At 43.8% G+C, this 12,766-nt stretch overlaps 1 protein-coding gene across 3 annotated transcripts; it reads right to left on the minus strand.

Annotated features, from left to right (window-relative positions):
- Positions 1 to 1,994: 1,994 nt before the first annotated feature.
- CDCA7 (cell division cycle associated 7) lies at positions 1,995 to 10,942 on the minus strand. Of its 3 annotated transcripts, none has more exons than XM_064660818.1 (10): positions 10,800 to 10,942; positions 9,102 to 9,227; positions 8,585 to 8,695; positions 7,390 to 7,641; positions 6,941 to 7,018; positions 6,031 to 6,219; positions 5,478 to 5,618; positions 4,888 to 5,037; positions 4,170 to 4,306; positions 1,995 to 3,860 (listed from the first exon to the last, which is right to left on the minus strand). In XM_064660818.1, the coding sequence occupies exons 1-10, from the start codon at positions 10,818 to 10,820 to the stop codon at positions 3,830 to 3,832; spliced, it is 1,236 nt and encodes a 411-aa protein (XP_064516888.1). In that variant the 5' UTR covers positions 10,821 to 10,942; the 3' UTR covers positions 1,995 to 3,829. The 3 variants fall into 3 exon arrangements, with proteins under 3 accessions (XP_064516888.1, XP_064516890.1, XP_064516889.1); XM_064660820.1 differs by lacking the exon at positions 10,800 to 10,942 and adding an exon at positions 10,343 to 10,428; XM_064660819.1 differs by lacking the exon at positions 10,800 to 10,942 and adding an exon at positions 9,910 to 10,261.
- Between the last annotated feature and the right edge of the window lie 1,824 nt (positions 10,943 to 12,766).

Consider the following 12,766-nt stretch of genomic DNA (forward strand, 5'->3'; position numbering starts at 1 on the left):
TTAACTGGGTGCCGGTGTTTAGCACCCGTAGACTGGCCAGCCTATACTTGACAGAGAAAATTGTATCTTTTTACTCACTTTAAGTTGCTTTAGAGGCCAAGAACATGAAAGAACAGCAGGCAGTGTTTCCAAAATCTCCACATTTGCTCATGCCATTAGCCATGCAAGAGCTGCACTCACAAAAAGGCATAAGAGAACAAACTGGATTATGCCAGCAGAGGTCAGTGGGTGACTCTCTTGCTGAATGTTTCAGATGCATAGTGTAGTACAGAGGGTTTCAAAGTCAGCTATGCTCCCTCACCCTGGAACACAGGAGGCCATTCTTTAACTGGATGCCATTCTTTAACTAGATGCCACCATTTTGCCCTTTTTCGTTCCATTAGCCTACCCAAGCAAATGATGATGCTTTGGTACATTACCATCTCTGTGCTTTTCTCTTCAAAATACGTTTTTAGGTTGCTGGCAGACAAAATAAAGGTCTATCAGCACGAGGCTAGGAAGGAAGAGGGATAGTTTCCAAAGCTAATGGCTATTGTTTTTTAGATTTCCACTGCAGGTCTCTACACTAATAGCTGGTTAAGCAGCTGAGTGTGTTACTCTGGAATGTTTAGTGCATGCTATTTCAGCCTGTGAAGTAACACTGCCATGCTGTTTTTGTAACTTACATATAATGAAAAAAGTTTGCTTAACTGGCAAGGAAGACAAAAATCCTTTTCTCGGCATTTGAAGAGACCTAATGCTTCAACATTTGGCTTAATTAAAAAGCAAGTGAAACAGGGAAGAAGCAAATTACACATATTAATATATATAATTCTAAGAAAATCTTCTGATAATAAGGAGGTTATGGCCGATTTAATCAGTATATACTATATACTCCTTTATTATACCAGTTTAAAAAGAAAAAGTGGTTTCATCAGACCTAGGCACAAGATCACCTGGCTCTAAAGCTGACAGTAGTAAAGGAACATCAGGTCATGCAGCCTTTTTCAGTAATAAACTAGCAGTCACTGTACCTCACACATGAGCTTCATTTATTTCCATGTATCTTTGGTTTTTAACGCTGACAGAGTTAGGATCTTTTCCTCACGAAGTTTCTTAAATTGCTGCCCATTCACTGCAGTTATCAACCATGAGCTCTTCAACTATTTTTCAACTTAATATCAACAGTACTTAAGTAGCTGTGGTAGAGGGACTTTGGGAAAGAGGTGTATTGAGACATCCCAAAATCATCACATAAAACATAATGTCCTACACAATTATATATGGATTTATTCTCAAATCCCAAGCAGTGTGATGAAAGGCATCTAAACACATCTTTTAGGTGAGTAACAACATGAGGATTTCAGCAGCAGAGTATCTGAGACAGATCAGTCAGTCTGCTTGATCACTTCTTTCCCGTTTCCCCTCACTACAGGCCAGCTTTGTGTAATCTTCTGCCTCAGTCTCATATAACTCCTGTCTTTAGACCCAGCTATGCCAACACAAAAGCAGCACAAGTATCAAAACCAGTCTTCACTATCAGCCTGCAATCAAGGCACCTCAGGTTATTCTCTGCTCCAGAAAAGAGCTCCTGAGGGAACTTTAGAGATTGTTTAGGAAAAAAAAAAAAAAATTAAACAGCAGGCATCTCTCTTCAACTTGTGTCCAAAATTTAATTCTCATCCTTGTCATCTCAGGATATAGGCACTAGTTTAAAAGGAGAATAAGCACATAGCTCACCTGCTTAAAGTCTGTATCTGGCCTGAACTAAGCACTCTGTATATCAACCACCACAAGTTAGTCACCAGGTACCACACAATTCAATCCAAGCAGCATAAATATAAGAGCAAGCCTGGTTCAGGGACACAGGTCTGGGGAGAATAAGATGTCCAAGTCCCACTGCTCCCCCAGGTACGATGGAAGCAACCAACTCCTTTATTTCCCAAAATAATTTTACATGAAAGATAGCGCAGCTCTAACAGGCTTTTTAAAAACAGTTCAGAGGCAAAAAAATCTAAACCTGAAAATTTTTATTTTCAAAATAAAAAATGTTGTACAGAACATTGAAGATCTGAGTAAATCTAAATACAGCAGTCTCCATAATATGACACAAGGGTTTGCTTTTAGCACAGTTCTTTCACACTCTAGCAATCAGAAGGAAAGCCAAGCAATTAGGAGGAAACAAAAAAAAAAAAACCACCACTTTTATCTGTCGGAACATGTATTTCTAAAATGAGCTCCTTCTTCACAAAATGTACCTAGACGGAAGAGCACTCTCCACCTCAGATTGCAGAGCTATTCACACTATAAAAACACATCAAGAGAGGACAGGAGATTTTCAATAGGAGAAATGATTTATGAAACATAACTGCAAGACTGAGACATAAATATCTTTTGTTTCTAAATTCCTCTCTCTTCCCCTCCCACACACACTTATGCAATCCCCAGAAAGGAATAAACTGTGGATCATTATGAATACACACAGAGCAAGTACTGTGCATGCAGAGAAGTCTAAACCCATGTTGATTCTTCTACTATTGAACTGTACATTATTTGTAACATTGCGTTCTAAACCTTACATAAAGATTACACAGTAGTTTCCATAACCAAACTAAGCACATTTACACTTTGTGGTTCTCTGGATGCAATTTTCGTGGCACCTTCTTTTCTACAGCAGTGTCCAGGAGACACCATGCACACAGCATATTGGAATTCTTTGGCTCCGTTTCTGCTGTACTTGTTTCATACCATGGCTGGGCTTCACGAACAAAGATTTGAGAGTTGTTTCATAAACATCATGTGAAACAGCCTTCCACAATCACATGGAGCCAGACGCAGAAACATGCATTGCCACTTTTCCTGACAAATTAAACAAGTTACCACCTTTCATCCACTTGCAGCTGGCCAATAGCCACATGAACCACTACCCCCCTACTTCGCCAAGCCCTCATCTGGAGGCATCCCTCTTTCCCAGGACCGTTGCTGATTCTGCAAAGCAGTTCTGCAGTTGCAGCAAGAGCAGGGAGGAGAGTCCACCATAACAGTGATTTAACAAAGGGTACATTCCATTTCAGACAGTGGTCACTCCATAATGTGTACCAGTACGTTCACATTGTTGTCACCAACAGGCAGCACTAGTGCTGTAGAAGCTTTCAGCAGTGGCCTTCTCTCATCTAAACAAAAATACAAAGTGCCACCTCAAACTGCTTCTGCTGCATTTTTAAGTCACTCAGAGAACCTCCTTTGAAATGGACAATGTGTACTTTTAGTACTCTGTAAAACCAAAAAATTAGTGCTTGGAGACTGCTTGGCTGCAACTTTTTAAAACTTCGTTTTTGAACTTAAGAACATGCTGCTGTTTCAGAGAATTCCAAATTGATTAATTGATCATTAATGTTTAGTAGGTGTCTGTATTGCAGAAGTTGGTTGTTTAGTTCTGTGGAGAAAAGTGCCCTGAGTTTTCAGAATATCTTTTTGTGACCAATTTCAAAGCATAAGTAAGCCTGCAGCACAGATTACTGCATGAGTGAAACTAATGGCTTAAAGCCCCATCTCCTTTCAGGGAAAAAAAAAAAAAAAGAAGTTACCAGCATGAAAGCGAGGACTGATATTTATACTACCTCTTTTGCAAAGCTGTTTAAAGAGAAAACAATGGCCTGTGGGCGAAGACCTTCGTTAAACAGTTTTCTCAAGTATGATTTATACTGAAATAAATGAAAGTTCTTTATCCTTTTTTACCCAAAAGGGGAGGGAAGGAAGGCACTTCGTAATCTCATTTGATTAAACAATTCACTGTAGGCAATAATATGACACTGGTGAGAGAGTATGAAATTTAAAGGCAGTCACAGCTTCAGTCTTCCATTCCAAGTTCTTGTTTCAGACTGAAAGACAAGAAGAAACATGAGTTAGCTTGTAGCAAAACACTGAAAACTGTTTAGTTCAATTAGTGGAAGCCCTGACAGTAAACATACTGAAGTTGAGAGCCAAAAGACAGAGTGGATATACCACTTGTTTTCAGTAAGAACCAGTGTATCAGAAAAATCACATGTCAAAATCTTAAGATTCTGAAGGCAACAGACCGATCTTGAGATTTACCTGATGAACTAGGATGTGGACAACTCTACTCTCCCACTTTTGAGATGCTTATCCCACTTAAAGCAACCATGTCACTGACACAATGGTATCCTTACCTTTTTAAGTAGGCATGGACATTGTCAAAGCCATGGTACTTGGCCAGATAGACCAGAACACCTGTTGCACATTGGCCATCTCTTTGTCTGCAGAAGCTACAGTTGCAGATTCCACGACATGGTGGGCACCTCCATGTCTAGACAAAAGACAGACAAGCCTTTTTAAGTGAACTGCAATGTCAGATATCATTCACATCCGGAACTAAGAAGAGTGCCCTTCTCCACACTGAGTTCTGCAGTAAACATCAGCACTGCAAAAGTTGTCTAAACCAGTGCAAAAGTACAAATTCTTCAGTCTGTAGGGGATCAAACTCTCCTTTGCCTGCCTTGCACAACCACAGGAAGCATTCTGCTCTGTTTAACTCCTACACCACAGCCCATAAGAGCACCACTTTGTACACAACACAGAACCTTTCCACAGGGCGTTAAGCACTAACGCAAGGCAAAAGCGAACACTATTTTGATGCTCAAACACAAGAATATGTTGGTCACTGCTCTGCTCTCATACTTTACTCCTGCAAATAAAGCCACAGAAGTAGTAAATACAGCAAGTTCTACACAACACAAAGTTCTGCGACTCAAGTTGAATCAAGCTAGGCCTGCATTATGTACTACAGCACTGTAAGCAGTTCTCCTATTAAAACTCTTACTATGAGTAACCAATACACCTGGCTGCTCAAGTTAAGCACAACAAAGCCAACATTCAGAACTGTCTTACCGGATCCAGCAGGGCTGTTCTGACACTCTCCCCGTATCTGTTGCGGAGGCAGGGCCCACAGAACTGGCCCCGTACTCCCACGCAGTCAGGGTTACGGCAGTTTGTCTTGGTGTCAATGGTTTTTTGGCGACACTGATGACAGGTGGATCCCTAGAACCCAGGAAAAAGAAACAAGACATTAAAGATGGCATTTTAGTTAGGGAAATAAAGCATTTAACAAAATCTCTTTGGCAGCTAGTAGTGCTTATCCAACAATAGAAAGCACCTTGCAAGTTTGAAACAAGATGTTTTAACACAACATCTTCAGTGTCTGTTTATCACTTTCTGTGGCTGGTATCACTTAGGTGATAGAGTTCAGAGTGAAAAGCTGATAGTATTCCAGAGTGAAAGCAAGCTAATTGGCTTGGTAAAAGCCATTCTACAAATTCAGGCAAAAATAAGAAAGGACACTTTAAGATCTTTCTCCCAAAAATCACATCCTTCCTCTCAGTGAGAGGGAGCCTGCTCTATTTGATGCTAAACCACAAGCAAGGAATAACAAGAAAATGGCTTCACAAAGTACACATTTCACAAAGCTGGAATATACTTACCATGGCCCTGTTATATACTTTTTCTCTTGCAGATCCACAAATATTATTGAGCTCTTCCTCTGTTACGTCCTCAACTGGGCGCACAACGTGTGGAAAAGCCATGGCACCACGGTGACCCCTCCTGGGAGATTGGGCTTCATGCTGATTAGCAAAGACACAATACTTTTAGTACTAGTTTCAGTAAAAACTCTACAAAGGTGAGGATTTTCACAGCAATGCCAAAGCCATAAACACCCATCATTTTAAACAAGATATAACAGAAGTTTGCACAAACATATGATATGAATGCAGCTTCAGCACGTTCACTGATCACCTTAAAGGTGCAGAGATGCTACTGATCTTGTGTAATTCCTGCTAGAGTGCAAGAGGAAGTGACTTTTCAAGGATAAGGGAGGGAAAATGGAGAACACATACAATATGTTATTTTTTGTACTTCTTCCAAGGCCATGGCATACTGATAAACCTCATCAACTCTGTATGAATTGCTATTGTCTGGAAGGAATAAAAAACCACCTTCACAACCCACAACATGAGAATTAGACCCTCATCATACCTCCAGGTATTCATCAGACACCTTTCTTCTTCTCACTAAGATGTACTGGTCATCTTCTTCCTCTTCTGGTAAAACAGTAGGAGGACCTTCGATCAAGGACCTGGACCTTGTGTGAGGCCGAGAACTTCGGTCTGGGTTCCTCCTCAAAGCACATCTGGGTGATGAACGCCTTGGAAGTCGCTTTGGTCCCTGGTAAAGTTTAAAAGTCCCTAATGAAACAGGCAAAAACCCAGACAGCTCCAGTCCCTGCTGAATTCCTCCCCACAAGATGCCTTTCTTCTGTCTTTCCCAAAGACATGTCTATCCCTGTCCCAATCAGAAAACACAAGGTAAAAACATCCTAGGCAAATTATCTCAGGCTTTCTGCTAATCACAGAGAAACAGTCAAAAGCAAGTTTGTGTCTATGCAGGTATAAGATACAGTAATTCCCCCATGTAGCAGCAGAACCCATCTATGAGAAGTTACAATTTTTAGTGTTGTTTTAAACTTCACTCACCTTACAAATAAACCAGCAGTAAAGTTCATCACACTGCTGATTCACAACCCAACCTTCTTTAAGGTTAGTCTAAATGCCAGGTGTTTTTCAAGGCTCCAAACTCACAGAATATTCAGGCCTGAGCTTTAAAGTCTGAGCTGTCCCCCTTATCTCCAGCCTTTGCATAAATACATATTTACAGAGCACCTTGTTAAGTTTTATTGGCCTGTGGAGACACTTAACCCTTATGAATTAATCTGTTCTGCTTTATACGGTGACAAATCAAAAGAATATTACAGAATGAAGATACCTGTTTTAGGAAGCAGTGAAATTCTGACTGGACTCTGATCTGCAGAGTTTATTAAGCTTTTTAATTGACAGTCAGAATTTGACTCTTGGAAACCCGAAGACAAATACAGTAAGTTTATACTCACATGACTGACAGCTGGCAATGACTTTCTCCCACCAAAGATACCAGAAACATTTTGCAACTCAGCCATTAGTTTTGCAAGCTAACAAGAGAAAGAAAAATGAAGCAGAGCCTTAAAAGGGTGTTTATTTTCTATTACAGACCATTAGGGCAATTGGCTAGAAGTACAATTAATTATAGGAAATGCAGTCATTCTTCTACTCTTTACTTTTATGTCTTATTTATGTTCTAGTGACTGCAAATAATTTGGAAATGCTCAAAGTTACTATGTTAGGCTTGCAGTCTATGCATTTTCACATGCCAGTGGATATAAAGTATCAGAAGTATATATCAGGAATGCAAGTTCCTTTTAATGCACTCACATAAATTCCCATTACAGTTCATTTAACCAAAGAGGTCCCCCCAGAGTTAAGAGGGAGAGGCGAAGAAGGGAGAGTCCCATTGAATACTTGCCATTGCTTTGTTTTCCTTTATGTTTAAAGCTCTTTTTTCTAAAAACATGGCGCCCTTGTGTTCAGTGTCAGAGTCTGAATCTGAAGCAGGCATTGGTGTTTCGGGAAGAGGTTCTATCTCACCCTTCCTCCTCTCTGATCTTCGAGGTGGAAACCTTATGGCTACTTTTAGAGGAACAGAGCATTTCCGCCCTCTCTGAGCTACCTCACTTTCTGCACTTGTATCATTCTCCTCTGAATCCGATTCCAGTTTCTGTTAACAAACCAGAAGGGAAGCATTTAAGTCCAAGGGTGTTACTCTGCAATCAAATACAGTCAACAGCATTTTGTTTGTGGCTGGTAAAAGAGGCTATTTGGCTGAAATTTAGACATCCAGTCCTAGTGCTATAGTGTATTTTAGGGGGGGGGGGCAAGAGAAGAGGGGAGCACAGGGATGAAAACCCCTCAGGGAGAGTCACATGGTACTGCTGCAACACATCCAAAAAGGGACTGTAGTTTCAGTGCAGCAGACTTAGCTGTTACTGGCAGGTCTAATAGCAAAGATAGTTTGTGTGGTGTGAGAAAGAGAACTGCCTTTAAAGGCGGACATTTTTATTTTCTAGTCATTCCTCAGCATGTTCTGAAGTTATGACAAACCTGGTTTTCGCCAAACATGGTACTACTACTGTTTTCTCTTCTAAACACCAACTGTTGGTAATTTTAAGCAACAAAACCGATCTTGCACTGATGTCAAGGAAAAGCAGGAAGGCAGATTTCACCACCTTTCACTATTTCTCTACTGTTAAAGGCACACAGCATTTCATGTTATGCTGCCAGAGTGCAGGTCTGACTGCATGTCAAAATACACAGAGATTTTTCTCGGGTTTGCTGGAGTCCATGGGCTAGCTTAACATTTCATATTGAGGAAACCAGTAATGTTAGGGTCCAACAGAGGAACATCCAGCAAGGACAGTTTTAAGAGGTATATTTCAAAATGCATATGGCATATTTTATTCTGAACTTGTAAAGATCAGAATCGTGAGTGGTTTTTATGGAGACAAAAAGAAAATTAAACTTTGGCTACTTAGACTGTATATAAAATGCAATAATGCTTCTTTTCCTAAACATTTGAGTCAAGCTGAAGCTGGCATTGTTTTTCAATTAAGAATTTGTAAGAGTGTAAATAGAAAAATGCAAACTAAAATCAGCTGTCTTACCAACGCATCTTGAACCTCATTTTCTGAAAAGCCACAGAAAGATTCATCATCAGAGGCTTCATGAAAAATTTTTGCCAGTTCTTCTCCAATATCCGACCTAAATTTGCATTTCTATGAAGAACAAAATATCCTTTAACTGAAGTTGTACAGAAAATTATTCACATTTACAAGTGCAGTATAAGCAAATAGCTTTTTTTAATAAGGAAAAACAATAGTTAAGGCATTTAACAAGGGGTTTCAGAACCAAAGTTGCAAATTACCAGGCAGGTTAGGTGACATTTCAAAGGCTAGAAACAATAGCTAATCTGTTTCCAAAAATTACCACCTAGAAGCACAAGTGAAGAGTGAAATGAAATTACAGCATATAGCATGGATTTATAACTACTATACAAAAACATAAGCAGAGCAAGTAGTTTTAATTGTTCACCAAACATTTACTAGTTTTACCAGATTTACATTTTTGCAAGCTTTACTAGTACTGCACATACAGTTTTATTTGTTCTTGTTTTGTACTTACTGTGTTTGCAAAATTATCAGAACCAAAACTGTCACAACTGTCATCAGAGGATGAGGATGTTTCCATGGGAATGAGTTTTGTATTTCGGAAGGCTGTGAAGTTTTTCTTTCCCGAACAACCTCGGCGCTGCAAAATGACAACGGTAACACCGTTAAGAAGAGACCTACTGTAACATACTAGCTTTTAAGAATATCCTTCTATTGAAGTTTAGATGGTTTGAACATTTTAGGATGTTTAACAATCTTGAATGCAAGTCAGCATAACTAACATCAGCTTTGAAATAAATCCCAAAGTTAGAAAAGGGAATGGCTTTTTACTCTGATACAGTTCTGATCACTGTTACAGATGAGTTTTGTTCAGTATTTAAGAACACTTCTTTTGTGCAAACAGACAAGTGGAAATATACACACAAATCATGTCTTCATAGACAGTGACAGAAAAAAGTGCAAGCACATGAACAGTGCCTAGAGATCTGCTTTGATTTATTGCTTTCAGTTTGAGACAAACGCTAAATACACTGCAGCTGTTCAGGAAGGGCCAACGGATCATACCGACAAGTGATCTGAAACAACTATTCTAGACACAGCAGCTTGCTGTTTTGGTCGTTTTACCACCGTTTGAAAGATCCTTTTTGATAGGCTTCAGTTTTTCCTTTCCCAGGGAATATTTCTCCTGGCAATGACCCATTTTATCTCCCGAGATTATCATCGACCCAAAGGCCAAGGCGGCAGCACCCACAAGCGCAACCGCTCCACGGGCCCACCGAAAGGGCCAAACTCTGTATAAAGAGGGCTTAAACAGTAACCACCCAGGGGAACTCCGAGCTCTCCGTCCTCTCCCAGCACCGCTCTGCTCGCGGATTTTCGGCTCAGTTTCGCCGGCGCTGCCGAGGCACAGCACGGCGGCCGGGCCTGGCCCCACACACAAAAGAGGCGGCTCCTGGTGTCTCCCGCCGCGGCTGAGGGAGTGCCCACCCGGGGAGACCCCCAGCGGCGGGCCGGCCGGCACCTGACGGCCTCGGGCACGGTGCAGCGCAGACCAGACACCGGTGTACGGCCACTAGATAGACACGCCCGTCCCCTTAGGGCGCGACCCCTCACGCCCGCCAGGGCAGCGGGCGGCTTTTCCCGCCTCCCGCTAAGATGGTGCCGCCCCGCACACACGCGGCCGGGCCGCCCGCCCGCCTCTGCACCGCCTCCTCCGCCCGCCGTCTCTGCCGCGCCCCTGCCCTAAGGCCACACTGCCGTCCTACGGCCGCCCCCGCGCCCTCGGCCCTGGGGAGGCGGGCAGGTGCGGGGGCACTGGCCGCATGGCGCCGGGCCGCCAGCCCGACTCCGAGCGCAGCTCCTACGGCGCGTCCTCTACCCCCAGTCAGGCGCGCAAGGGCACCGCCATGCGCGGGGCAAGGGGAGCTCCAGCACCGCGGCGGGGCAGGGTGCCCGAGGCTGCCGGCCCGCGTGGAGGGGCTGCCCACACGCCGCTCTCCCCGGGGTGCCCAGTCCAAAGAGCCTCCCAGCCCAAAGAGCCTCCCCGCCGATCCCGCCAGCCTCCCGCAGCACGGCTTAGCCTGGCTTGCCCCGGTTCGCAACACCCCGCAGGGTCCCGGGAGAGCACGGCTGCAAGCGCCACAGCCTTCCCTCTTCCTGCAGCAGCAGCAGCGACCCGCAGCCGTGCGGCGGTGCGGGCGGGCAGCCTCACCTGCGGGCGCGGCGGAGCCATGCTGGTGGCGGCGGGGCGAGCTCGGGGAACTGAAGGTTCGCGCCAAAGCGGCCAGGACCGCGGGGGGCGGGGCCCGGCGGCGCCTTTCCCGCGTTGCCGCCCGCGTCCTGGCAGATACAACTGTCAACCCACCGGGATCGGGCACCCGGCGTGATCGCCCCGCGCTCGTCCCCCAACCCCTGCTGAGGAGCTCGTCAGGTCTCCCGGGACGTCCCCGGAGGGGCCAGTGCGGAGACCCATTTCTTTTTCCTTTTCGCGGTGTGGGGTTTGTGGAGCTGCAAGGGCCTGGCTCTGTGGCGCGAAAAGCTCCCTGCCGGAACGCCGCGGGTGCCGGAGGGGGGGGGGCAAGTTGGGGGCTGGGCTCAACCCCGCCCCGCCGCGTCCTCTAATTTTATTTTCTTTTAAAATTAATTTTATAAACCAAACGTGGATTGGTTTTCACCACTCTGAAATAACTCCCCCATACCTGCCAGTTTTCAGGGGCAGCGGGGGTTTCTCCATGCAGGAAAGGCAAGGTCCTGTGTCCTAGCTGCCCTTTGGTAGTACAGCAGTGCAACAGAATTTTGCGAAGTTGGCTGCCTTGCCCTTTGTAAACAAAGTACTTTCTGAAGAGGAAAATAGATCGGTGATTTTAAAGCATTTTAGGTAACATTTATAATAGCACATTAAATCAAGTGCAGCCGTTAAACGCAGCAAAATAACTGCTACGTGGCATTTGGCAGCAAGAGTAATGGGAGAAGCCCTGAAGAAGCTGTATGGGATTTGTGGCTCTGGTGTTTGTTATAATCCTCTGTTTATCCCGCAGTTTGAGCAGGGCTCAATACCAGGGCAACTGTTGCTGCTGAGCATTTCCAGGTGTCTTCCTGCCAGCAGGCGAGTCCCCACTGCAATCGGCAGGAGGGAGGAGGCCCCATGAGCGTGCAGCCCACACGCGAACCTGTGCCCGTGTAAGGCAAACCACGGATCATCTCTAAAGCCAAAGCCTGTAAATAGGCTATAGCACAATAGAGTACAAGAGCCCTGGCGGAGGTGTTCTGTTTTCTGTGGGCATTATTCTTCCTGCACATGCTGCAATCTGTCATGTAAAAGAATCTCCATTTTAAATAAGCCCATAATTACATACTTACCTGCACTGCTGGCTTCTCAGCACATGCACAAAGGCAGATGAACTAAACCAGTTCTCCAGAGACCTGACCACACTCCATTCTTCTAAATCCACATTAGTGGAGGATTTCCACCCAGCCGGTTTCCAAACAACACAGCTCAGTTGGGAAGAGCGGGGTGTTTTTTGAATTTTGATATAGTTTTACTTCTTTCAGAAAAAGAAATCTACCAATACTAGTTTACTTACATGGAAGAAGAGATCCAGTTTATCAACAGTAACAGCCTTAACATTTTGAATCACTATTATCAGAATTTTCTAGAAAAGCAGCCAACCTTCACAGGTTTTAAGAGCATCATATGAAATGTTATGGAGCACTGATGGTACTAGCTGAAGCAAAACTTCAGACTGCAGTTAATTTTCCATTTAATGCTTAATGCAAACAGCATTCTTTGAATCTTCAAATGACATATGCAGTCAAATGGCTTTAAAATTAATAGGCTAGAGCAGGGACTTTGTGGTGAATCTGGACAGGACATTTTGTGAAGTGTATTTTCAGCTCTTTTTCTAATATGTGAAAAATAATTATTTTATTGAATATTGTGTATGTCAGCTCATACTCTACAGAGGACTGGGGAGAAGGGAGCAGGAAAGGGAAAAGAGAAATTGGAAGTATGTGAAAGGCAGGGGCTTCCGTTCCTACAGCACATAGCAAGGGTACAAGAAAATTAAGGTCTGTAACTCAGGTGATGGCTGTTGTGACCTGTGCCACTGTGATTTCTCCTGCTTTCATCTTCATGCCCTTCATGCCCCTGCTCTGCCCTGCAGGGCCCAGATGCCCTCA

This window comes from Pseudopipra pipra, chromosome 7, assembly GCF_036250125.1.
Source record: "Pseudopipra pipra isolate bDixPip1 chromosome 7, bDixPip1.hap1, whole genome shotgun sequence".
NCBI lineage: Eukaryota > Metazoa > Chordata > Aves > Passeriformes > Pipridae > Pseudopipra > Pseudopipra pipra.

What these genes read in the sequence shown, in the direction of transcription:
- CDCA7 (XM_064660818.1), bottom strand. Translation starts at nt 10,820, where the DNA reads ATGGCTCCGCCGCGCCCGCAG. An exon ending in ATGAGGTTCAAGATGCGTTG is followed by an intron (nt 7,642 to 8,584) that starts GTAAGACAGCTG and finishes GTTTGTTAACAG; the next exon opens with AAACTGGAATCGGATTCAGA. An exon ending in GAACAGCCCTGCTGGATCCG is followed by an intron (nt 4,307 to 4,887) that starts GTAAGACAGTTC and finishes TCTTTTGTCTAG; the next exon opens with ACATGGAGGTGCCCACCATG.